The 26,962-nt window shown below is 42.6% G+C and overlaps 2 protein-coding genes across 4 annotated transcripts in view; one reads left to right on the plus strand and one right to left on the minus strand.

Moving 5' to 3' along the window:
- DHFR (dihydrofolate reductase) overlaps positions 1-26,551 on the minus strand; it is a 76,560-nt gene extending 50,009 nt beyond the window's left edge. Inside the window, exons 1-3 of the mRNA XM_040341621.1 lie at positions 26,309-26,551; positions 20,747-20,796; positions 14,239-14,344 (exon numbers count right to left, since the gene is read on the minus strand). Coding sequence (XP_040197555.1) covers positions 14,239-14,344; positions 20,747-20,796; positions 26,309-26,400 — 248 coding nt within the window. The 5' untranslated portion in view covers positions 26,401-26,551. The remainder of the gene's footprint in view (positions 1-14,238; positions 14,345-20,746; positions 20,797-26,308) is intronic.
- Positions 26,552-26,676: 125 nt separating this feature from the next.
- Positions 26,677-26,962, plus strand: part of MSH3 (mutS homolog 3) — a 277,857-nt gene continuing 277,571 nt past the window's right edge. For 2 of the 3 annotated variants that reach the window (XM_040341613.1, XM_040341617.1), the window contains exon 1: positions 26,677-26,881. In XM_040341613.1, the coding sequence (XP_040197547.1) occupies positions 26,762-26,881 (120 nt within the window). In that variant the 5' untranslated portion in view covers positions 26,677-26,761. The remainder of the gene's footprint in view (positions 26,882-26,962) is intronic. The other variant, XM_040341611.1, reaches the window with a different exon arrangement.

Raw genomic sequence — 26,962 nt, forward strand, 5'->3', positions numbered from 1 at the left:
CCACATCTATTCTTGAAAACATACGTCAAGAAGATGGGTGGAGATGATACTTAAATATACATAAGCGAGCGTTAAAGCTCATCGTAACCTTGTTTGGAAAGCTAGATTTGTGCTTAGTTAGCTGTTTAACTTGTATAAGTATACAGGTGCTGAGCATAGTAAGTGAGGATCTCCAGGGTCACCCCTGGACGGAAGCCTCAGGGTCTTCGGACTGATGAGAGAGGGAGGACCCTCTCCCAAGAAAGATCAAATCATCTTAACATCTATTTCCTCCTTCTGTAACTTTGTGATGCCTACCTGCCATGATGTCTGTAACAACGTAACAATGTAAGCATAAACTGTCTAGCTGTCATAATCGTTGGAAGAATAAAACATCGTAATAATGAAGTAATCCAATGTCTGAATATTTTGGAAGCAACGCCTGGAGAGGAAGAGGTTTTTGACACATCGCATGACACATGTTAGAGGCATATGTCCACTATGTCTTCTGTATCTCTGTCACCTCTTCCCCCTGCCCTCCGGCATCTAACAATGCCCCATCTGACTTTGATAGAGAGCATGTTCTCAATTTTTCCAGACGGAAAAAATTCCTATTGGAAAATCCGTTGATCTGTATGGAATTCCGACGGGAAAAAAACATGCATGGTCGGTAACAATTCGACGCATACTCGGAAGCATTGAACTTCATTTTTTTCTCAGCTCATCATTGTGTTATACATCACAGCGTTCTTGACGGTCGGAATTTGGTGTGACCGTGTGTATGCAACACAAGTTTGAGCGTAATTCCATTGGAAAAAACATCCAATTTTTCTCCCCCAAAGAGAAAATCCGTTTGTGTGTACGCGGAATTAGGGTTCATTTTCTCTTATAAGAAGCTAGTGTCCTGTATTGTATGATCAAGAAAAAGAAAAAGAAAAAAAAAAAAAAAATTTCCATTTGCTAAGACTAGTTTTGATAAATGCAACAATGAATGTTATTCATGAATAAACCTTGAACTCCTAATCTTCCAGATTCAACTATCAGATGTTTGCACTACCCAATGTATACTGAGACTCTAAACTCTTCTTCGCGGTTACTATGGCGATAGCGTATGTACGATCTTTCACTCCGGAGACACAAAACAGACAGTCAAGGCCACATGCAGCAGCAAAAGCTTTACAAAAACGCATAGATCTCAATGGATTCAGACACCCTGAAAATATTAAGTGTTTAGTACACAAATGAGCACAAACATACAATGCAGAATGTGAAAAGGTTGAACAAGGATTTAAATGAAGGCAAATTCTCCCCTCAATTGCTTAGATTCATAGCTAAACTGCCTATACTGGTACAAAGCCAACAACATTAAAGCGGAGTTACAACTACAATTAGCATTTTTTAAATGCATGTCCTTTCATTCTGCGTTTTTATAATATAAATCCGGTCACTTACTATTTTACAATCCGCCAACGATCCGCTTAGATATTCAAAAAAGATGGGTTTATAAAACTATGTCTACACCGTTGTCATTTTGCTTGTGGGCATTGTGAAGCCTACAAGCACTTATTTGCTGGAAGTCTTGGATGGGGAGTGATAATTGGACAGCGCACTGCATCCTGGGAAATGACAACACACATTTCCCAGGAGCATTAGAGGGAGATGATGTCAGAATCCTAGGTGCTTTCAAAGGCAGATTTCGTGGGACCGCATAGCAACAGGCATTTCCTCTAACGAGCACAATAATGGAAAAAAAAATTTTTTGGGATGGAAACTCCACTTTAATGTGCAATGATGCCCTTTTTGAATGACAGGGCTTGAGGGTCAGGGACTGTGTAGTAATTAGTTTGTAAACAAATTAATTACTACACAGTCCCTGACCCTCAAGTCCTGTCATTCAAAAAGGGCATCATTGCACAATTTACTGTACATAAAATTCATCATATGCACTAGGGTTGCACCAATACCACCTTAAGACAGAGTACAATTACTGATACCTTTTTTCAAGTACTCGCCAATACCCAGACTTTAGGTGGCACTGATGAGGCGTGGACTGAGTCGGTAGTTTTTTTTTTGTTTAGTTTTTTTTAACAATGCTTTTTTTTTTTTATGGGGGGGGGGGGGGTGTTCAGTGTTTTTTTTTATTTTTTTATATATACACACATTTTATTATTTTTACAATTTTACTTTTAAATAATTCATTACGTTTATTTTTATTTTTTCTTTAAATCAACCCTGCTTTGGTGAGATGTCAGGGGTCGAAACAATACAAGATATACAATATATCATACAAACCATTTTGTGAGTTGTGACCCTTATACAGTACATTATGCTGAGATTTTAAATAGTCAGTCTGACTGGAAACTTTTGATGGTACTGGTACATTTTGAAAGTAGAGACATTCATTGGCTGCTTATATTTCCCTGGGTCATCCAGGGAAAACCCCATAGCCTTGGAGTACATCACAGGACAAATGGGATCCTCACATCCATTACGATAGTGTGATTGCAACCTTTAGGAAATGGTATACTGGCAAAAAAAAGGCAGAAAGTCCCCCCCCCCCCTCTTGCCGGTGTTTCTCGCGCTTACCGTTTTCACCGGGAAGCGATCCGGTTCGAGTGACCACTCAAAGAGGTGAGGAGAGACCAGACCTCTGATCTAGGAGGACCAGAGTGACATCATGACGTCACTTCCAGTCCACAGCGGAATTACACATCATTTATACAGCATTAGATTAATGTTTGTTTTGTTTTCTGAACAGACACTTTTAAAAAAAGTACCCCGAGATCTTTCCAAAGAGTCATACCTTATTTATATCACAAGGAAGGCTTCCATTCCTTGTGATAGAAATAAAAGTGACCAAAAAATAAAAAAACCGAGGTGCAGAGGCGGAGCTCAGTGGTGAGGTAATGCCTGCCTAGAGCTCCCTACACAGCGGACCTGAGGAGCCTGGTAACGGCAGAGGTAACCCCCAAACCTGCCCAAAAAGCCACCCAAAAAGGGACCACACAGCCACCTACCTCACAAGGGTACCCTTTTCGGGGGGTTTTGGAGCACATTTTGTGCCAAAAACAGGCGTGAGAGAGCCGCCTCACAGTGCTACGGTGTTCCTGTCATGGCACTGAAGCCATCATATGCAGATGTAACAGGGAGGGAGTTGAAACAGCAGACAGCACCTCCTGCTGTGTCACACAATGAAGCTCTGGCCCCATTAAAGGAACAAAGCCAAAATAAATACTCTCCAGGGAATATTATGGAGAACTGTGATAAAACATTACAGAAGGACTTGCCACCACAAGTAACACTGGAACAAATAGAGCTGCTGTTACAAAAATCATTAAAGGCTACCTCAGACTATATCACTACAAGCCTTACTAAGGAGAGAAGGGAACTAGGACAGCGAACATCAGCACTAGAATTAAGGACTGGCGATTTGGAAAAATGTACAGCTGATTTCTCCTCAGAAATCAATAACCTTAAAGAGGAGAATTTGACTCTACAAACAAGATTGGAAGATTACGAAAATCGCGCGAGAAGGTCAAATATTCGCATTAGAGGAATCCCCGAAACAGTGATTGATTTACAGGCCACAATGACTGCTCTTTCAGGAACTGCAACCGGGAATACCGGTGGAGCAACTTGAAAAGGATAAGGTACACAGAGCCCTTGCTCCAAAAGAAAAAGGAAAAAAAAAAAAAAAAAAAAAAAAAAAAAAAAAAAAAAAAAGGCCCGCCACGCATGTCATTACTACCGGACCAAAGAACTACTAATGAACGCAGCAAGGCATAAAAATACGTTGCAATTTCAACAATTTAATTACCAACTTTTCGCCGATTTGTCGCAGCTAACTAACAAAAGGGCTCTGAAACCATTCCTCAAAATATTGCAACGCAACATCTACCAGTAGGGCTTCCCCTTCTCTGTGAGATTCTCATACCTAAACCACAAATATACTTGCCGTAGCGCAATGGATTTGCAAACTACTCTACAGAATGTGGGGCTGATGAACGCTGTCCATGACACCTCGGACCCTCGTCGAAAGTACTCCTCGCATCCTGACAAGTATAACTCCTCTTCTGCCTCCAGAGAAAATGGGGATCATAGTCCCAACAAGAGATTTCGCAAGTCGTCACCTGTTCCTGATCCCTGTGACTCTATGGACTGAATAGGATCACAAACTGTGCTTCTTTCCTTTTCTCCCTTTCTCTGGGAATCTGCTTGACCCTGTTGGTCTTGATCTTATTTTGGCCCCCATATGACTGCCTGGTAACTTTTTCATTTCAGTAAAGCATAAAAGTTATTGTTGCAGTTACTTTTTACAGGTTCTCAACCAATATTTTACTTCCAGGTATTGGTTGGGTCTATGTTTAAATTTCAAATTACAGTTGTAATAGGTTATTATTAAACTTTGAGGATGACTAGTAGACATCTCTAATCCTCCAGGCTCGCCTTTTCACGATTCTCTGCTTCACGAGTACGGTATGTGCGCTACTAACCCCCAGTTAGTAAGTGTTCATTACTACCTGGTCTATTACTTTTGTTTTAATTTTACTGTTTGTAAGAATGTAATTTAATTGGTTGGCTCCTTGGGTTTCGTGGGACTGTTCTTTGCGCCTCCCTTTGCTACCCTCGTCCGCCTGCAACTTAGTGGATGGTCGACAGTAGCACATGTGCCCTTGGAGGGAGACTCTCTCCCCTCAACGGAAATGTCATGAACTCATACTTTTTCTGCATTTTTTTGGAATATATCTAAAATGTACTTTTTCCCCGAATCTTATTTTTTTTCTTTTTTCACCCCCACTTCCAATTTCTCCTTGCGTCCCGAAGGTGGTCTCTTTCTTTGTTATTCCATGTCTGGGCAACATTAGATCTGACAATTTTTTAATACCATGGCCCCATTGAACATACTGTCCCTTAATGTCCAAGGTTTAAATATCCCGCAAAAACGCACTAAAGCCTTTTGTACCCTTAGTTCCAAAAAAGCACATGTCATGTCTTCAAGAAACACATTTCACACCATCATCCACTCCAAAATTCTTTAGTAGGTCCTACCCGCAAGTTTACACAGCCTCCACAAAGAAAAGGGGTGTGCTTATAGCATTTCACAGTAGTACCCCATTCTCAGTCACTAAGGAGATCAAGGATCTGGATGGCAGGTACTTGATCCTAACAGGGCATTTATTGGACTCTGATATCACCGTTGTGTCATATTATGCTCCAAATAAAAAACCTAACTCTTTCCCATCTCATCTGCTGCAGGTCATCGATTCACATAAAAAAGGAACTGTAGTGTTGGGTTGAGATTCCAATCAGACCATATTCCCTTTTTTAGACATGTCGCCAATCCCACAAACCCCAAAAGCTGATAAACAATCCTTTTCAAAACGAATCGCAAAGTACAACCTAGTGGATTCCTGGCGCAAAGTGAATCCAACTAAAAGGCAATACACTCACTATTCCTATCCCTGTTAGTCATAGGTATGCCTATAGGTATGACGCCGGAAATATTAAACTCCAAAATTTTACCCATCCCATGGTCTGACCATAGTGCAGTCTTCAATAGCATAGCATCTACAATACCGAAAGCGTGTGACGCCACGTGGCTGCTTAAAGACTTTTTGCTCAAAAACCCATTATATAAACAGAATATTGAAACTTCACTACAGGAGTACCTAAAATTTAATTCTACTCCAGATATTTCCCCAACTACTTTATGGGAAGCCCATAAACCTGTTCTCCGGGGTATATGTTTACGCCAAGCTAATTTATGTAATAGAGAAAGAAAAGCCTTGTACCATACCCTGGAAACAAATTTTAACTCCTGTCATATGGCTTTCCAGCAAAATCCCTCTGCATCATCCAGATTGCGACTAGAGAAAGCCAAGCTGGAATTTGATCTATTCCTGACTGAGTCCAGCGGATAGAATATAAAAAAAAAAAAAAAAAAAAAAAAAGAAAAATTATCATTTCATAAATGCAAACAAACCAATTCGCCTTTAAGGGTCACTAAAGGAAAACATTTTTTTTTGCTGAAATGACTGTTTACAGGGTATAGAGACAAAAAAGTTAACCGATTCCTTTTAAAAATGATTAAAAATAGATAAACATCAATCATATAATGTGCCTCTAGTTTCACTTTCACTTTTACTTTTGGTTTCTGTGAAGTAGAGAGAGAAACAGAACAAAAACAAAACAAATCCAGGGCAGTGTTTTGTTTTAAAAATGAATCCGATTGGTTCTGAGGAGTTTTAGACACACAGCTTGGACCACAGTGAAAAGCTGCCATGAGATTTTTCATAAGGAGCCAGACAAGCAGGAAGTGTGGAGATCAGAGCAGAATTACAGCAACTTCAAAGCAAAAACGAACAATGAGGACATGAAACCAGTACTGCAGTAAGGTAAAGGAAGCCATTTAGCTAAAAAAAAATATTTTCCTTTAGTGATCCTTTAAGCTTTCAAGAGGAGTATACTCCACTAACCCTGTGAAAATCCTACAAAAATTTAAAACACAGTTCATCTAATAATGAGTTGGATCAATCTAAAGCAAACAGCTTTTTCTCTCAGCTCTCCCTTCCTGCATTATCCAAGGCGCAAATGGAAATAATGGAAGAACCGGTGTCTAGTGAAGAAGTGTCCCAGGCTATCAAAAATTTGAAAGTAAATAAACAACCAGGGCCCGATGGGTTTTCTGCCCTCCACTACAAAACCTTTACAGATATCCTGTCACCAATTCTAACGAATACCTTGAATTCGCTCTTGCATAACCATTCTTTTAGGAAAGAAACCTTAACTGCAACTATCTGCATGCTGCCTAAACCACATGCGGACGATTCAGTTTGGTCAAACTATCGCCTCATCTCTCTGGCTAAAATTTTCACATCGATATTTAGCAAAGTTTTAGCAACCAGATTAAATATGATAATTGGCAAACTAATACACCGTGATCAAACTGGTTTCATCCCTATCCGACAAGCAGGCGATAATATTAGACGTGCTGCTCTTCTATCCCATGCAGCTAAAATGCGTCGAATACCCTCGTGTTTTCTTTCTCTACATAAAAAAAACGCATTTGATACAGTTTCATGGTCATATATGCAGTTTGCTCTTAAGAAATGGGGCTTTGGCCCACATTTTATGGGTTGGATTGCAGCACTGTACCACAATTCCAAGGCCAATATTAAATATGCCGGTTACAAATTGGAAGAGTTTAATATACAGAGAGGGACTCGTCAAGGGTGTCCTCTATCACCGCTATTATTCGCTTTAATTATCGAACCTCTAGCACAAAGGAGAAGGATGGAACCAACGATCACGGGTATAGAGCTAGGCGGATGTCACCACAAAATACCGTATTTATCGGGGTATAGCGCGCTCCCGTGTATAGCGCGCACCCCTAAAGTTGCCTGAATTCCTGTGGAAAAAAATATGTTTTGTACTTACAGTTTTGGTGTCTTGCACGGCGGCCTCGTCGGGTCCGGCGTCCATCTGCGGCTTCGGGTGTCCTCTTCGTCGGGTCCGGCGTCCTTCTCGCTCGTTTCCCACGCCGAGTTTAAATACTGCGCCGACATATACCGAGCGCAGTACACTCGTGTATCGTCGGGCAGGCTCTGCAACTGTCGCGCTGACGTCCTGTACGCTCAGGACGTCAGTGCAAGAGGCGCAGAGACTGCCAGAAGATACACGAGTGTACTGCGCTGGGTATATGCCGGCGCAGTATTCAAACTCGTGGCGGGAAAACGGGTATCGGCGTATATCGCGCACCCACGATTTTGCCCTGATTTTCAGGGCAAAATAGTGCGTGGTATACGCCGATAAATACGGTAAGTCTATTTGCGGATGATATACTCTTATTTTTATCCTCACCGCAGATATCGGCCCCTAATCTCCCACATTTCCGGCCTCACAGTTAATAACCAAAAATCCCTGGCACTGAATATTTCACTCAGTGACACGGTGAAACAAAATTTACAGTCCTCACTGCCATTTAAATGGGCAGTAGTACGCCCCTGAAACGCGTCAGCTATAACATTGACTGATTGGTTCAAACGATTATTCGTGTTCCACTGATGATGCTGGACATCTGCTGTACTCATTTTTAAAGCCTGATTTTAACTCCAATTTTGTGAGTATAACCATTGATTTTAATATTTGAATAAATACATTTTATCAGTATTAGACGAGGTCGGTGCGCCCTCCGCTCTTTTTCTTCTCTTTTATAGTTTTATGAATTCCCACGATTCTGAGGAGGGCTGCAAGACTCTAGATGATGATAACTTTTAATTGAACTGCACCACTCCATAGTACTTCCTGAAAATATCAGAGCGCAGGAGATTTGTTTTTGTATACAGACCGTAGTATACCATATCTGGGTATACACCTTACAGCTAATGCCTCCGAATTTACCGCCAACTACCCTCCCTTACTGAAAAGTGTCACTAGATTGTTATTCGACTGGTCTTCTTTACCAATTTCCTGGTTTGGGAAAATCAACATATAAAAACTTAGAGTATAGCCATTTTTATTATCTATTTCGAACCCTTCCAATTCACATTCCTGCTTATTTTCTTAGATTGATCCAGCATAAAGTAACATAGTTCACGTGGGGGGAAGAAAAAACCCAGATTGCCTAGAAAAACATTAATTCTACCCAAATTGATGAGTGGGCTGGGATTTCCAGACTTTGCAACATATTACAAAGCAGCACAATTGGCGCAACTATCAAAGTACTACTCAACCACAGAAATCCCATTGTGGGTACTTATTGAGGCAATAGCCTTTGACCCTCTTCCTACTAATAATATCCTTTGGCTGAGCCCTCAAAACCGTAGAAAAATGAAAAATCCAATCTCGAAACACTCATTGTCATTATGGGATAGGCACAAAACCTCTCATGCATTGCAATCCCCACATATTCAGCTTCTTTCCTTTTATAAAAATCCCACCTTTTATCCAGCATGGGTATTTCCAAAAACTTTTAAGGCTTGGATCAGGGCTGGTATTACGTGTTTTTATCACATAGCATCAACAACTACAATGCAACCTTTTCCAGACCTTGGTGAGGCATCCGGCCTCCCCACTACAGAAATTTTCAGATACCTTCAAATCAAAAACTTTTATGGACCTTCCCTTAGCTATAATTTAAATATTACCCAATTTGAAAGGATATGTCTCAAAGATCCACATGCCAAAGGTCGTATTTTAATATTTTTTTCCCCAATTGATCACTAAAACAAATACCTTCTTATATTGCTAAATGGGAATTAGACCTGGAATGTAAAATTAATAACGAAACCTGGGCAAGCATTTGGTCCAATACTAGCTCTTCATTTATAAATGTATCGGCAATGGAAACATCATATAAAGTGCTTTCCCGCTGGTACCTGGTTCCCAATAGATTAGCAAAATTTTCAGCAAACTATTCAGATCTCTGTTTCCGCGGTTGCCCAGACAAAGGAACATATATCCACATCTGGTGGCAGTGTCCACTTGTAAGGAAATTCTGGGAAGGGATTTTTAGAATCGCTTCTAAAATATTTGACTGCCTTATATAACATTAAACCAGAAACCCTTTCTCGGAATCAGCATAAATTTCTTTTGTTTATGATAGCCGCAAAACAGGTAATAGCTAGTGCATGGAAATCACCTGCATTACTGTTGTCGGAAGCCGAAAAAAAAAAAGAATGAATCTTTCATTCGTACATGCTAAACTAGAAGCGCTAGACAAAAATGGATTGGAAAAATTCGATAGCATATGGAAACCCTGGGCCATATACTATACGTCAGACACTTTTGACTCAAGAGTTCTCATGTCATGGTATTGAATCCCCCTTCGGAACACCACTACCCTCTCCCTTCCCATTCATTAGTAACTTTTTTTTAAAATATATATATACATACATACATACATACATATATACACACACACACTTCAACTCCTACAACAGTACAATTATTTATTGCATTTATCTGTATTTCAATGCGGTATCTCATTCCAAGTTGTTGTAATCTATTACACATTATATATATATATATATATATATATATATATATATATATATATATATATATATATATATATATATATATATATATATATATATATATATATATATATATATATATACATACACACACACACACATATATATATATATATATATATATTACAGCTAGTAGTTCCCTGAAATTCGAGGAGTGGTCTGCCTCCTCCGGTGACCAAGCTCCTTGGGCCTGCCAGCCCTGAGAATGCGCACCCCAGCCCCACAGACTGGCATCTGTGGTAACCTTCACTAGAGAATGTTGCGCCCAGTTCTTCCCTCCCTGCAGGTGTTCTTTCTGCTCCCACCAGGAGAGATTGAGAGAATCCTCCCTTGGAACTAGTTGATCCAGAGAATTCTTCCTGCGATCCCAATGGTGTAAGAGAAACGCCTGAAGGGGTCGGGAGTGCAATTGGGACCAGGGAACTCCTAGGATAGCTGCGGTCATTAAACCTAGTAACTGCATGACCCGCTGAAGCGAGGTCTGTGGGAGCAATCTGAAGGTGTGCACAGCGAGAAGAAGTTTCAAAACGTTCTCTTTGGGAAGAAAAATGTTCTGAGCAACAGAGTATTAGGTAACCCAGAAAAAGTTTGTTCTGGGAGGGTACCAGACAAGACTTCCGTTGGTTGACTTTCCACCCTAGATCATGAAAGGTCCGCAGAACCAACTGCAGATCTCAGATAAGGGATGCTTTGTCTCGGGCAAAGATCAGAAAATCATCCAGATTTGGGACGATCGATACACTTTGAATCCGAAAAAAGTCCATGATCTTTGTAAAACCTTTGGGCGCTGCCGAGCGACTGAAATGGAGAGCATTGAACTGCCAATGACTCGTCCCATTGTCCATGAGAATCGCAAATCTGAGGAACTTTCGGTGGTTGTGGCAGACTGGAACATGAAGATAAGTATCCTGAAAATCCAAGGAAACCATGAATACCTCTGGCCATAATAGATTGCTCACAGAGTAAATGTTTTCCATCCAGAAACGTCTGTAGAGAATATACTTGTTCAGGACGCTTAAATTAATGACCATCCGGAAGCCGCCGGAGGCTTTCTGAACCAGAAACACATAGGAATAAAATCCCTGGAATTTTTGATTTTCCGGGACAGGGGAAATGACCCCTTCTGTTTCCCACATGGAAACTAGATTCAACATGGCTTTCCGTCTTTCTTGGTTTCTCGGCAGATTAATAAGAAAAAAAATCTTTGGGGTGGAAGATTTTTGAATTCCAACCTGTAACCCCTTTCCAATGTTTGAAGGATAAAAGATTTGTCGGAAATCTTTTCCCCATTCCTTGACGAAGTGGGACAACCTTCCCCCTACCCCAATCCTGGCGTCACTGGGGAGTTTTTGGATCCAAGGATAAAGCTGGAGCATCCCAGGCCTTACGTAGCAAAGACTAGGCCTTCCTATCCATATGCTCCTTCAGGACCCCTGAATACCCCTGAATAGACCCTGACAGGTCTGACTTTTTAAAAACCTGAGACATAGGGGCATCTAGTTTATGACATTTAAAGAAAGTTTCCTCAATTTCAGATTGAAAAGGAAATCTTTTCTGCCCTTTAGAATGGAACATACTCCTGGCATGGTGAGAATCACTGATCTCGGACCGAGGAGCGGGTCTAACTGATGGTTCTAGGGTCCCGGGCCCAGAGGAAGAATGTCCCAAACCTGCTGCCCTATCACTGAAGGAGGCTACCGCCTCCTTCATAGAAGACAATAGCTCTTTAAAAGAGGAAGTCTCTAAACTAGCCCTAGATGGAAAACAATCTTCACAAAAAGTTTTTTTATATCCATCAGGGAAGGAAAGAAAGAAAGAAAGAAAGAAAGAAAGAAAGAAAGAAAGAAAGAAAGAAAGAAAGAAAGAAAGAAAGAAAGAAAGAAAGAAAGAAAGAAAGAAAGAAAGAAAGAAAGAAAGAAAGAAAGAAAGAAAGAAAGAAAGAAAGAAAGAAAGAAAGAAAGAAAGAAAGAAAGAAATACACCTGAAACTAGGCCCTAATGCAGGTATAGGTGACCTGCCTACAATACCACCTAGGTGGCAGTAGAGTGCCTAATAACAAAGTGCTGTAATCCAATAAAGCAAAAACTCAGTGACACGAATCCAAAAACAGCCTAAAGTCCAAGCTCCAGCTGCGTTCCACCTCGCGCTAAGGAGAGGTCTGGAGGAGTGGACATCTGGGAAACCTATACTACACGCATTCACCTCTGGCGGGGAGTTCTATCTGGTGAGTGGGGACCCTTGTGGGGGAGCACCGGGACCACCTGTATAGGAACACCTTTCCTCACTGCAAGAACTTGCATCCTAAGTCCTGATTGGAACTAATAGAACTCGTTCACTAAGAGACTATTTGTCATTTCATATGCGATCCCTTTATGTGAATTATTGCCTGAACATATAGCCTTGGACTTTAGGCTGTTTTTGGATTCATGTCACTGAGTTTTTGCTTTATTTGATTACAGCACTTTGTGATTAGGCACTCTACTCCCACCTAGGTGGTTTTGTAAGGCAGGTCACCTATACCTGCATTAGGGCCTATTTTCACACACATACACATAATATATAAATATATATATATATATATATATATATATATATATATATATATATATATACACACACACACACACACACACACACACACACACACACACATATATATATTTTCTTTATCACTGGTATTTGACACTTCAATACAGGTATCTTAGGTGGAACACATTTATGTGACCTAAACACTGGTCAGTGACACAGAAGTTTCACATCTTGTATATCATTTTAGACCCCCTTTTATGGTTTAGGGGGGCAGGGCATAGGCAGCGCCATCACCCCCAACCCTTATACATTTATTCACCTATGCCCTTTTGGGGATTTGGTTTCAGGGGGGGCAGCAGCCAGGTCACACGGTCCTAAGCGTAGGTACTTTGCTTTGTGAATTATAGACAAGGGCTTACCTTGGAGGCAGTATGGGAACCGGAGGCTGCCGCTGGGTTCATCCGAGCGGGTGCTCCCTCCTCAGGCCTATCTTCAAGCTCCATTGGTGAGTGGTGAATAGCCGAAGAGAAAAGTCTGCTGTCCCAGGCATGTCTTCAGTGTACTGCGCCATAGCCTTATGAATACGGCGCCGGAAGATGAGTCACGTGACTTCCGGTTCCGTCGCCATCTTGCCGCGTCACCGGAAGTCCTCCGACACCATCTTGGTACACCTCAGTGAAGCCGAGGAAGACAAGGTTTCTACCAGCAGCTGGGGAGAACCTGAAGGAAGTTGCCATTTTACCCTGCAGGTGAGGCAAGGAACCTTCAACAACGGTGAACCCTTCTGACCAGAAACTGGGAATGAATGCATCTAGGACTCAGCCACAACCAGTACTGGATTCTGCCAAAGAAGGGGGTGTCCGCCAACCACAGTTACCAGACCTAAGGAAAAACAAAAATGTGTTGGTGCTCCTGGAGGGTCTGGAAACACAAAACAACTGAAGGCAGAGGAAAGGGAGGGGTCTTTTAAATTGTATCCGATTTGTGTTTCCTGTAGAGGGCGGAGCCAATCATTTTTCAAGTAGCTGTCCTGGAAGGTGAGGGGGGAAATGGACCTCAGAGCAATGGAAGAAGGTGGCCTGGTCTGAAGAATCGCATTCTCTTTTACACCATGTGGATGGCCGGGTGTGTGTGCGTTGCTTACCTGGGGAAGAGATGGCACCAAGGTGCAGTATTGGAGGACGGCAAGCCAGCAGAGGCAGTGCAATTCTATGGGAAATGTTCTGCTGGGAAACCTGGGGTCCTGGCATTCATGTGGGTATTACTTGACACGTGCCACCTACCTAAACATTGCTGCTGATCAAATACCCCCTTCATGGAAGCAGTATTTCCTGATGGCAGTGGAATCTTTCACCAGGATAATTACGCTCTTGCACACTGCAAACATTTTTCAAGAATAGTTTGAAGAACACAATGACGGATTTGAGGTGCAGACTTGGCATCTAATTTCTCCAGAGCATCTGCAGGATGTGCTAAAAGAAAGAGGTCAAGTGGTGTCCATGACTCAATGGGTCATGGCTGTTTTGGTGGCAAAAGGGGGGCCTACTTAATAAAAGGTGGGTAGTCTAAAGGTTATGACTGATCAGTCTATATATAAATATGTAGATGTGGACATACAGCATACTGCCAAATAAAATTTTTTTTTTAAAAATACTTGATCATACAGACTCGCACAAACATGAACCTTACTTACGTGAGCTCTCTGCTTAGAACAATATTTATTCTTTCTTTCAATGGTCGATTCTTCTCTGGTATAGAGAACCATGTCCTCTTGCCCATTATCACTACATTTTGCTTGCCTGTGTAGAAGTGAAAATAGGACGTTACACCGATACAGCACATGGATTCTGCAGACCACTAACAAAAGTTCTACTGTACAGCCATCTTGTGGTAAATCTACACATTGCAATTTTTCACACAGTTTATACAAACAACTTGAAGTTAAAGGACAAGTTTGCCTTTAGTAACAGGTTACACCCTGAATATGAGTGTAACCTGTTAATAAAGCCCCTGCCAGCACCCCGACTTCATCACTTATTGTGACAATGGGCGGAGGGGGGATCCTCTCCCCACACCCATCGTCACAATTTAAAAGGGCACTGCCCACACAGCTGCATCATTAATTCACAGAGCTCTGTGAATAAATGGACTACGAGTACCATCTTCCACCATGGCAGACAGCTTGGGCTTTTAGTTCTCAATGAATTGTGAGGATGCAAGCGAGTATTCCTGTAGTTCATCAGTTCTTCCTGCTCTTCAGTAACGGTTTGCCAGCAAGGGAGGTACAGGCATACAGCTGTACTGAGAGTCTGCAGTAGCCCGACATTGCGCCCAAGATCTACTGATAGTGGGTGCAATGCTCTGCAGGCTCCCAAGGAAAAAAATAAATAAATAGGAGGTACATTTTTTTCCCTGCAAAAAAAAGTGTATGAATTATTTTTTTTAAAGTGAACATTTCTTTTAAAGGGTCTGTCTAAAAGGGATCTCTCCCTAGTGGAACTGTATTTTTTAATTTCTCTGAGCCTATCACAGTTCTTATGTACATCTCCCAATTCCAGAACAGAAGTCATTCTGCAGACTTTAGTTTTCACACTGTGCCGCCCTTGAGCATCGGCGGTAAAACGCGCTATTTTTAGCGGCACTTTACTGGCGGTACAGTGGCGCTGCCCATTGATTTTTAATGGGCAGAACATTAGGAGCGGTGAGTTCACCGCTCCAAAGAAGCTGCTGGCAGGACTTTTTCTGACGCCCTGCCAGCACACCACTCCAGTGTGAAAGCCCTTGAGCTTTCACACTGGAGCAGCTGTTTTAGGGAGTTTTGCAGGCGCCAGTGTGAAAGTGGTCTTAAGGAAGGGAGGAGGGGGACAAATTATATAGTGCTTGTGGCAGGAGGACAGGTCCAGGAACACAGGTGCAAAAGTTAAAAAAATTATTGGATTCCACAAAAGACAGACTTCTCTCTCTATAGGTGGATTTGATTTGCCCAAAAAAAAAAAAAGGGGGGGGGAAAGGGGAGAGAAAGACTTGAAAAGGGGGTTGTAAACCCACAAGGTTTATTCACTTTAATGCATTCTTTGCATTAAAAGGTGAAAACCTGTCACACAGTAGCCTCCGTTATACTTTCCCGAGCCCTGCATTTTCCACAACGGGAACGAGCACAATAGCTAAGGCCGGTGTCCTGATTGGATAGATTGATAGCAGCCAAGCCATTGGCTCCTGCTGCTGTCAATCAAATCCAGTGATCCGGGGGGAGTGGCCGAGTCCTGCTTTATGTGGCAATAGACGCAGAAGCAGGAAACGGGAGCGAGCCCGCACGGGTGACCCGAAGGAGAGCGCTTCTCCAATGGTGCAGAGGAAGAGCCAGGAGCGCCTCTGAAGGACCCCAGAAGAGGAGGATCGGGGCCACTCTGTGCAAATCCAACTGCACAGTGGAGGAAAGTATCATGAGGGAAAGTCCTAAGACACTTGTGCACATAGCTGGACCAAGAGGGGGCTCAGGTAAGTATTAGGTGGGCCGTTGCACACGGAAGGCTTTTTATCTTAATGCATAGAATGCATTAAGATATAAAAAAAAACAAAAAAAAAAACCCTTCTGCCTTTACAATCACTTTAAAGCTTAGTTCTAGGAATTCAGCCACTTTGAAAAAAGTTAGGGCACACTGAGTTAAATCCAAGGAGGTTCATGGACTTATCTCTGTTATTAATATCTCACAGGTTTATGGCTCTGCTGGAGCATACATTGAGAGAAAAATGGGGGGGGTGCGAGAGAGAAGAGACGCACACAGAGCAGCTATGCTCACCCCTACCCTTTCACAGAAACCATTGTATTTTGTAAATGAGGTCATATACTACAAAGGCATCTGTGACTGGGCAGGGGAGAGGGAAGGCGCAAGCATAACAGCTACAGTGATTGAAAATGCAAAGGCCAGAAGGCCCAGCTTTGGGTTACCAGTACTACAGCAATGGCCATCTTTCAGGAGTTTTATAAACATGTAAATAATAAGCATAAGCCCAGGAGGTGTTATGCATCTCATTGCAGTTAACTCATAAAGCTTTTTAAAATTAAGCTGAATTACTGAATTTCATCTTTAAAACAATCTTTGCAACATCAACGATAATCAGTATGATTCGTATTTGCCAAATCAAAAATGGATAGTCAACACTGGTACAGAACAGCCCCACCTCTGAGTTCACATTCGTAAATTACCAAGTCCTTGCTATGAGGGCTGACCACACCAGGTGTGCCGGGCTGCATCGGACAGCCTTTCCTAGCACAGTCCCAAGGCCGGCAACAATTTGCTATGTTTACAACTAGCCCGTGCCCCTGGAAGAAGTAATATTTTACGAAACGGAAGTAGGGCAGAGCGGTGCGCTGTCGTCACCCAAGAGCGCCAAACGTTCCCCCAGTGGACGGGTGTCTGGGAATTTGTGTACCGGCCTGCACATCAGACTCGAAGCATTTTTTACTGCATGTTTGCAAGTGCAATAAAACTTTGAATAAATCTTTTTTACTCATTTAATGCGCTATGTGGAGCGGTTATTGTTTTTTACATGGTGGGCATTGATGTTGGTGAAGTTTAATTACTTGTGGAGGAGACCCAATGTTGAGGATCGGATCTGTCGGAACTGCAAAACTGGGAGTGACTACCTATTATATTCTGTTTATGATCCCCTGTCATAAGGGATCATGGCGATTTGGTAAGGAGCCAATCTTTAGTTTGGTGGAGGATTCATCACTTTGCTTTGGACACGTTTTCAACTGATTTTGGAACTTGGCACAGAGCACGGGTGTCTGGCATTTCATGCGTTAAACATTTATGGACTTTATTGCTACAAGATTTGGTCTATTTACATCTATATATATTTTTAATAATCTAATGATATGATCCAATTTTTTTTGATGTTCATTATCAATATTATCACGGTTTCACGGTTATTGAGGGACTTGAGAGTGCTATATAGTGCCCTCTAGTGGCTATCAACCTCTCTTGTTTTTTGGTATATTAGTGATATATATACACACACACACACACACATACATACATACATACATAAACATGGTTTTGTGATTCAAACATTTGTTTCACATGGTTTAGAGGTAGCGCGATTTATATTTTTCGCACTGTTTTTTGTATCTATTGTTTACATGGTAATCGCAGCTCTCGAATTGAATAGACTGATTTCATTGCAGTTTTTCGGTCTTTTTTTTCTTTAGTACTAGCTGAATACCCGGCGTTGCCGGTATTGTCTTCCTATCTTAACCTTTTGGGGAGGAAAATCATAGTAATATAAATATACCCATCTTTTATATAAGGGTGTAGGTAAGGGTTAATTTAACTGTCATATATTTTTATTTGGCATATAAGTAATATGTGTACCAGGTATTATTGAAATATCTCCAGGCGTGCAGAAGTTATGTGGGAACATACATTTCCCATTGATTTGCATGGGACTTTAAACAAAAACCCAGACCCTCACAAATGGGGGTAGTTAAGGCATAAATTAACTATCCTATAGTTTAAGTGGACATATAAGTAACATGTGACCAAGCGTTATCGAAATATCTACAGCCGTTTGGAAGTTATGAAGTAACATGTATTTCCCATAGAGTTGAATGGGACTTTAAAGGAAAACCCCGACCATGGCAAATGGGGGTGGGTAATGGTTAAACCACCTATCCTATGTTTGTTGCTGACATATAAGTAACATGTGTGCCAAGTTTCATGTTAATATCTTTAGCCGTTTGGACGTGATGCTGGAACATACATACATACATACATACATACATACATACATACATACATACATACACACACACACACACACGTTGAGTTTTATATATATAGATTTAGCGCAGTTTCTTTCCAATTTTCCACTTACAACTAGGTCAGTTCACACCACTGTGCTGAAAAAAGTACTGTATGCAGTACATTTTTTACAGAAAATTGTAATACTACACTGCAACACCACTGCAGTCAAGAGGACGGAGTTAAGTTATTTTAATACAGTGCGATACATTGTATTCAATGTGTCGACACCACTCCCGACACAACCACATCAGCAGCTTCTCTATAACCCAGCTGCTGAGGTGAACATGCCCTGAGAGGGAAGCAGTTATAATTGCTGAGAGATAAGTTCAACGCCTCTATGAAAGATGAGGATAAATTGCTCCACAATATCTGCAGCAACAAAGATCAGTGGGGCTTTTTTTAAAAGCAAATTTACTGTTAATTATGAATAGACAAATACCTGAAATATACTAAACCTGGGCATTGGTTTACTTCTAAAGAACTTCATGTCATAGTAGAACAAACAAAGGAACCAAACATTTGCAAGCTCCTAAATTTTGAAACCAATAATAGAGCAAGACTCTTTAAATTATGGTTGTCACCCATCTTTTCACCCACAGCAGGTCTTTGTGTAGGCAAGCCACAAAGGGAGCTTGGTTCCTTAGTTATTACAGCAGAGCGCCATCAAAAAAGGGAAGTTCTGCTTTAATGCCTCCTTCCCCAATCCCGACTTAATTTTTACATAGGAAACTGGAGCTCCTCTTTAAAAGTGTTTGTAAAAGTGTTTAAAAAAGGTAGAAGTTTGTTACCTTCATACATGAAGGTAAAAAAACCTTCTATGTGAACCCCCCCCCCCCCCCCAATACACACTTACCTGAGCCTGATCCAGTGCTGTGCCCAAGAGCAGGGGCCCTCTGCGCTCTCTCCTTTTTCACTGGCCATGGACACAGCAGCAGACGCCGTCGATCACAGCCTGTGAGGAAAGAGTGGGAGAAAGGGCCGAGCCGCGATGTGTGTGTGTGTGTGTCTATGGACACAAAGTGTGGCTGGGGATTGAGCCCACACAAGCGACTTGCTATATTGGGGCACTCGGCAGAGGGCAGGAGCCCAGAACTGGAGAATTGGGGCTGCTCTGTGCAAAACCACTGCACAGAGCAGGGACGTATAACATGTTTGTTGTTTTAAAAAATCCCTTTTCTTTGAACTGAGAAAAATCTATTCCCCCCCCCCGATCATCTTCCCTTCTCCCTTTCCCCTCTGGCCCTTATGCTGCTCCTTCACTTCCTCTCCCTACAATACACAGTACTCACTCAGGCTTTACTATTGTTGGGACTTTGTGATAGCACTACTAACTTTTTTGTACCCGTTTGTATTATTTCATACAGCATGCTTCAGTGAACGGAACTATGTTTCTAAATATCGTTTATACCTGAAGTGACTTGCTGTACTTATACATATTTGATTTAAAATCAAAAATATTGATCAAGAAAAAAAAAGAAAGGGCTGATGCTACGTGGAAGTATCTCTTCTGCCTCTTTCTCCACTTCTTCGTCCTGCGTCGCAGTGTGGGGCGCGCTGCCTTCTGGGAACTCTGTGTAACCCAGGAGGCAGCCGCCCATTCACAAAGCGCCGTGCGAGTCGCGCATGCACTTTTCCATAAGGCCTCATGCACACTGGACGTTTTAATGTTCTAAGAGGGCCAGCCGTTTTACAGTGAGTTTTTCCAACGCTTTTTGCAATAGCGTTTTTTTCCTTCTAATGGATCAAAAACGTTAAGCCACATTTGACATTCGAGTGTTTTTACAGCTGAAAAAAACCTCATTTCAGAACCCACTAGTTCTGCGGTTTTTTTTTTTACAGGCAAAAACTGCTGATAACAGCCTATGCGTCCATGAACATATAGGATAACAGGCTGGAGAGTTTATGGACTGTAGGAAAAAATATTTTTTTAGTTTAAATTTTCCTTTTGCAACTTTATCATTTGCCTTAATTCAGTAAGTAAAAAGGATAAAATATGCAAAGAGAAATATGGTAGCTACCCCTACAGACCTATTTTTTAAAAAAAAGATGCCTGGCTGTCACTGGGTTCAACACTGAGTTACAGACCAAGCAAATGGATCAGGAGTTCAGAGACCTGTGACTGCCCAAACTACAAGTCCCAACTTCTACTGTGGCAGACAGACTTTTAGTTCTCAATCAGCTATGAGTGTAGTGATCTGAGGAAATTGAGGAAGCGTTTGCAGGAGCCTGGCCGTGGATGCAAAGCTTTGCAGACTCCTGGAATAGTAGCAATAATAATATTAAAAAACAAAAAACAAACACACAATATTGTCATAACGGGAACTGAAAATACGTTTTTTCCTTGTAGTTTCTTGGTCACATTACACATTTTTTATTTTTTTGTCAAAGTACCTTCTGTAGTTGGTGTCATGGTCAGCCGTTGAAAATGCTTAAATTCGTTTCTGAAATAAAATGAAGAATGTTCAAACAGCGATTGAAGCCAGGAGAATTTAAAAAGAATAAGTAACAATACAGCTTACTAACTGCATCTACAGTAATATAGGTAGGCTGGTATACATACATAATCTATCTTTTTCTTCTCTATCGCCTCTGCTATTGGCCCTATAACAGTTACAGGTCTGCTACATCTAGATATGTACCGGTACTTGTGAGTGAACATCTTTTAAAATGGTGTTATTGATCTTTTTAGCCATCACCTGGAATACTAGAGACCAGCAACAGAAATAGAAGTATTGCCATTTTCTCCCTGAAAATGGAATATCCCTTGAAGTGGGACACACACACACACACACACACACACACCTCATCTCGAAAGCAAGCTGGCATTTGTGTCCCCATAGCAAGCGCTTGCTATAAGCGCATAGACAGAAAAGGAAAAGCCAAGAGTACCGACGGGGGACCCCCTGCAGGTAAGACATCTCATCTTGATGGCTCTATGTCAGCCAACAGTGGGCTTTAGCTCACTGTCGGCTGATTCTGGGTCACAGGAGAGCAAAAGTAAATGCACCCCCTATGACCCACATGAGAAATACGGACAAAACAGCTCCGAAATACTTCTCCTTTAATACCCAGGGAATGGTTTGCTTTGTGATAGTGTCCAAACTACTGTATATCAAAAGCTCTTTGAATATTAAGACTCAAGTTCATATTATTTAACAATGCAGGAGACCTCTAAAAAGGCAAAAATACTTAAAGTGTTTGTTACTCCAAACACTTCATATTACTGATATATGCCTGCTGTACCATGCATTTGTATGATAAAGTGTCCTGTTCTCTTTGTATTGTCACTTGTGTGTGAAATCCCTGGTGATCCTGACAGTCACTCTGCTTTTCCATTAAAAACTGACCACACTAACCAGGAGAGCACATCATGGACAGTTCTCTAGCTATGCTGGGAACTCAGTGTACTCTCCTTCAATGATCAGACTTGTACTGACGCCCCCTCACCCTGAATAGCCATTCACTGGGAAGTTCAGTATACTGCCGTTTCTCCTCCTCCCCCCAGATCATATGCAGCTGAGAACAATCACTTTAAGTTAGCCATACAAGGCTCAAACAACACAACCTGGCTCAAAAAAGTCTTATTCAAAAGCAGTAGAGATTTCCTTAACCCCCTTTATATAGGTGAGCCTTCATGTGACTATACACACTTTAGTAAAACAATCAAATTCCTTTTCTGAGCAATCCCTTCTGATAGGAATAACTGATCTATAGTGGATAACCCATTTGACTGATAAGCCACACATGGGGAAGTGGATTTTGATTGAAAGCCAAGATATGATCGAAACTTACGATTGAAAACGTAGCGATCACATTTTGATTTCCACCATGTGATGTCATATTCTGATTGGATGAAAAATGCCCATGTTTTTCCTAAAAAAATAAGCCCAAGTCTTAGATTAATTTTGGCAACCAAAAACACGCTAGGCCTTATTTTTGGGGTAGGGCTTGCCATGCAGGAATCCCCAGTATGAATATAGTAAAAAAGTGGTTGTAAAATCCTAGAACCCTCTACTACAGGATCATATAATGCAAAAGGTGTGTGCTGCTGCAATACAATTGTACAAACACCCTCTTATTGCATGTCGCTGCCTCCATGATCTGCCCCGAGGTGCTGAAGAGCAGACTGAAGATCAGCTGGGTGCCTGCGGCGGGGGGGGGGGGGCGTGCGAGATCCTCCACTGATACCCGGGAGATCAGGAGAGCAGCAGAGATCAGCTTCCATGGCCTGCCTCAAGCACTGCAGGGAGGGGGGCCGAGATCCCCTGCTGACAGCCAGGAGAAGAGATCCGCTGAGTGCCAAGCTGCGCTGTACCAAAAGGTAATTGATACAACCATACCACAGAAACACACATAATTCACTACTGCAGAAGAGTGGATTCTAGCATTTACAACCACTTAAAACTAGGGCTTATTTTCAGGGTAGGGCTAATATTGCAGCCCGCCCTGAGAAAATCACAGGTGGTCTTATTTTCAGGGTAGGTCTTATTTTCACAAATAAAAGGATCTCAGTGCGGCCGATCGATGCAAAGTGATCAACAATTATCTGCCCTGGCTGACTGACTCAAGTTGATGGAAACTGATCTAAGCCAAAATCTAAATTGATCGAAAGGGAAGATATGGCTATTAGACTGATGTGCAATTCAAACCAATAGGATAATATAACCAAAATCAAAGAATGTATGATCACCATTAGATGTAATGCAGAAGCTTGTAAATCCATGTGCTGAAAAGAGGATTATCACGTGTACCTGTGTGCACAGAACACAATAAGCTGCCGATCACACCTGACATAAAGCTGAGGAATACTTCTCTAGCAGCTAGATAAGAAAGCTGGTACTTTGATCTTTGATCTTTGAGCAGGTAAGATAAAAGCCTCCTGACTAGATGTCTATGTATAGTGAGGAATCTGGTTCAGGAGACTGGTGTATGCTTTCTTGTATTGTTTTTTTCTTCTTCTGCCGTTTAAAAAAAAGAGGAGGGGGGAGGGGATACCATATTTGACAGGTACCTGCTGCCACTTCCAATCACCTAAGGTAATCAGAACGGAAGCAGAATTTCTCCTTTCCCCTCCCTCCCGAAGTCTTCTGGGACACATGACTGGTCCTAGAAGACTTTGAGACCGGTCACAGAGCACAGTGCCGCTCGCTTGTAGCTTCACAGCCAGGTGCCCATAGTAGGGATGCCAGCACAACCGAGGGAGGACACGGGGCTCTGTGACTGTCCAGAGTCGCGGGAGCCGACGGTCACTATAGAAACCGCACAACCCTTTCTTCAGTTTGCATGCGCTGATGACATTGGTGCAAGCATGTATGGTAAATATCTCCTAAACCGTGCAGGTTTAGGAGATATTTCCAGTACCTACAGGTAAGCCTTGTTTTAGGCTTACCTGTAGGTAAAAGGGGTGTGTAAGGGTTTACAACCACTTTAATGTACGTCTGACATACAATATTATGACTTAAACCACCCAGGGCCTTTATTTTAACCGCTTAGCGATTGCCCACCGCAGATATGCAGTGGTCACTCTGCACCAGATCACATACCTTGTATGTGGACTGACACTTTCGGGTCTGGGGTACGCACACGCCACCGGCGACCCGCTCCCGTCGTGATTGGACACAGCGGGAGCCAAACAGCTCATCTGGCGGACGTGATGTCCACCAGGACACGCGGATCGTTCAGGAGAAAGGCAGAACGGTGGTCTGCCTATGTAAACAAGACAGACCGCCGTTCTGTGAGAAGGGAATGCGCTGATCCTGTGTTCCTGCTAGGGATTAGCTCTGGCGTGTTCGCACACTCCACAAGCAGAGCCCGCCAGGAAGTCAACACAGCGCTGCGCTAATCACAGGCAGTGAGACATTTCCCGCTGCGCGGCTGCAGAGATCAGAAAATGTCTCACTGCCTGCGATTGGCGCAGCGCTGTGCCGACTTCCTGGCGGGCTCTGCACATGGAGTGTGTGCGAAAACGCCAGAGCTCCTCCCTAGCAGGAACACAGACCTTTACATTCCCCCAGTCAAAGCCCCACAGTTAGTAAGCACACATTTAACCCTTTGATCGCCCTTGATAAACCCCTTCCCTACCAGTGCATATTTGTTTAGCACGGATCACTGTATTAGTATTACTGATCCCCAAAGTGTCAGTTAGCGTCCAATATAGCAGTCCTGCTATAAGTTGCTGATTGCCGCTGTTTACTAGTAAAAATACAAGAGTGTGTGTGTGTGTGTGTGTATATGTGTATATATATATATATATATATATATATATATATATATATATATATATATATATATATATATATATATATATATATATATATATATATATATATATATATATATATTCTATCTATCTATCTCAGTCGCCAGTGCGACTAGAATTCACGACCTGGTGCCTGCGTCTCCATGCGCCCCCGCCGCGCGATCGTGTCGGGTCGCGCTGGCCGGTAATTGAGGCCGCAGCTTTCTGCAGGCCTATGCTTTCTTTCTGTGATCTGGCGCCATCTTGTGGTGGCCATTGGTATGACAAGACAACCAGCAATTCTAATGGTGCTTTTCACTGCCATCTCCTTCCCTCCAATTAGAACCCCCAAACATTATATATTTTTTTTATTATAACACCCTAGATAAAATCGCAGTCGTTGCAATTCTTTCTGTCACACAGTATTTGCGCAGCGATCTTACAAGCGCACTTTTTTGGGAAAAAAATATACTGTTTTTAAATTGAAAAAAAAAATAAGACACCAGTAAAGTTAGCCCAATTTTGTTTTTAGATTGTGAAAGATAATGTTACGCCGAGTAAATTGATACCCAACATGTCACACTTCAATATTGCGTCTGCTCGTGGAACGCGACAAACTTTTACCCTTTAAACTCTCCATGGGCGACGTTTAAAAAAAATTCTATAGGTTGCACGTTTTGAGTTACAGAGAAGATCTAGGGCTAAAATTATTGCTCTCCCGCTACCGATACCTCACCGTTTTCATATGCGGGAGCTACTCACGTATGCGGTCGATTCTGTACGCAAGCTCGTCGGGACGGGGGCGTTCCTGGCTCCTAACTTTTTTAGCTGGCTCCTAGATTCCAAGCAAATTTTGTCAAGCCCTGATCTATCCCATAGTTTGTAGGCGCTATAACTTTTGCGCAAATCAATATACATGTACTGGGATTTTTTTACCAAAAATATGTAGAAGAAGAATACATAGTGGCCTAAATTGATGAAGAAATTCGATGTTTTACATTTTTTATTTTATTGGGAATGTTTTATAGCAGAAAGTAAAAAAGTTTTTTTTTTTCAACATTTTTTGTTTAAAGTGCAAAAAAATAAAAACCAGAGGAGATGATCAAATACCACCAATAGAAAACTTTATTTGTGAGGGGGGGGGGGGGGAATCTATTTTGTTTGGGTAGAACATCGCACGACCGTGCAATTGCCAGTTAAAGCGACACAGCGCCAAATCGCAAAAACAATGGCCTGGTCATTACGGGGGTAAAACCTTCCAGGGCTGAAGTGGTTAAAGGGAATTTTCAAGGGCACTGTGACTGGTTGAAAAACAGTGGGCTAGATGATGCTGGGTCCCCTCTGGCCAGGAAATGAGGAGCCTCTACCTGAGTCGCAGCCTCAAGCATGCAGCCAGTGAAGTCCCAGCACTACTGTCCTAGCCGGTCAGGTGAGGGAAGCATTGTGTGACATTGGATGTTGTAGCTGCTCCCAGGAGATTGTAAAGCTGCCTATAGAGAGCATGCATGCTCAATCTGGGGCCCTCCGGCTGTTGCAGAACTACAAGTCCCATGAGGCATTGCAAGACTGACAATTACAAGCATGACTCCCAAATGGAGAGGCATGATGGGACTTGTAGTTTCGCAACAGGTGGAGAGTGACAGGTTGCGCACCCATGCTATATAGAGCAATGGTGAGAGCACACCCCCGGGTCAGCATATCTGTGCACACATTACCTGAGCAGAGGCCATGGTAGGGTCCCATTCAGGCCGATGCCCTGTCCCGGAGGACACACCGCCACGATAGCGTTCAGCAGTAGATTCCTCATTGCTCTCTATGATCACACACAGGATCTGTCCTCTTGACTTGGCAATAAAAGGGGGCGTGACACCCGGGGTGGGAGGTGGAGACTGATGCCAGGCACGGAGGCGGCTCGTACCGGAGGAGGCGGGGTTTTGTGCGGCATGTACACAAACACTGCGCTTCCTGAAATGGGCGGAGCAACGCCGCGACAACACGTGTCCTCCAGACCATTCACTTCTCCCGCCATCACTTGCCCCGCCCTCCCATGTCAGCGCCTCTAGGCGGAGACTGGGTGCCAGCCAACCAGACATTGGCCGCTAAGAGAAGGGCGTGTCTAGGACTCACCAGCATGGCGCCGTGCTCTGTATGGAGTAGTGATTTGTAGGATGCGGCGGCAGAAAGCAGGCCGGTCCCCGGCTCCAGGCCGGTCCCAGCCCGTCATCAGTCACTTCTTCAGACCTCAGGGTGGTGGGGCACCGCGATTACCGACAGTCCAGCCTGCACAGGTCAGCAGAGGCCATGACACCCGGAGGGGGGAGGGATTAGTCCCATCTGTCAGTGCACAGGCTGGGGTGGCATCTGATCAC

Source organism: Rana temporaria, chromosome 1 (genome assembly GCF_905171775.1).
Source record: "Rana temporaria chromosome 1, aRanTem1.1, whole genome shotgun sequence".
Taxonomy (NCBI): domain Eukaryota; kingdom Metazoa; phylum Chordata; class Amphibia; order Anura; family Ranidae; genus Rana; species Rana temporaria.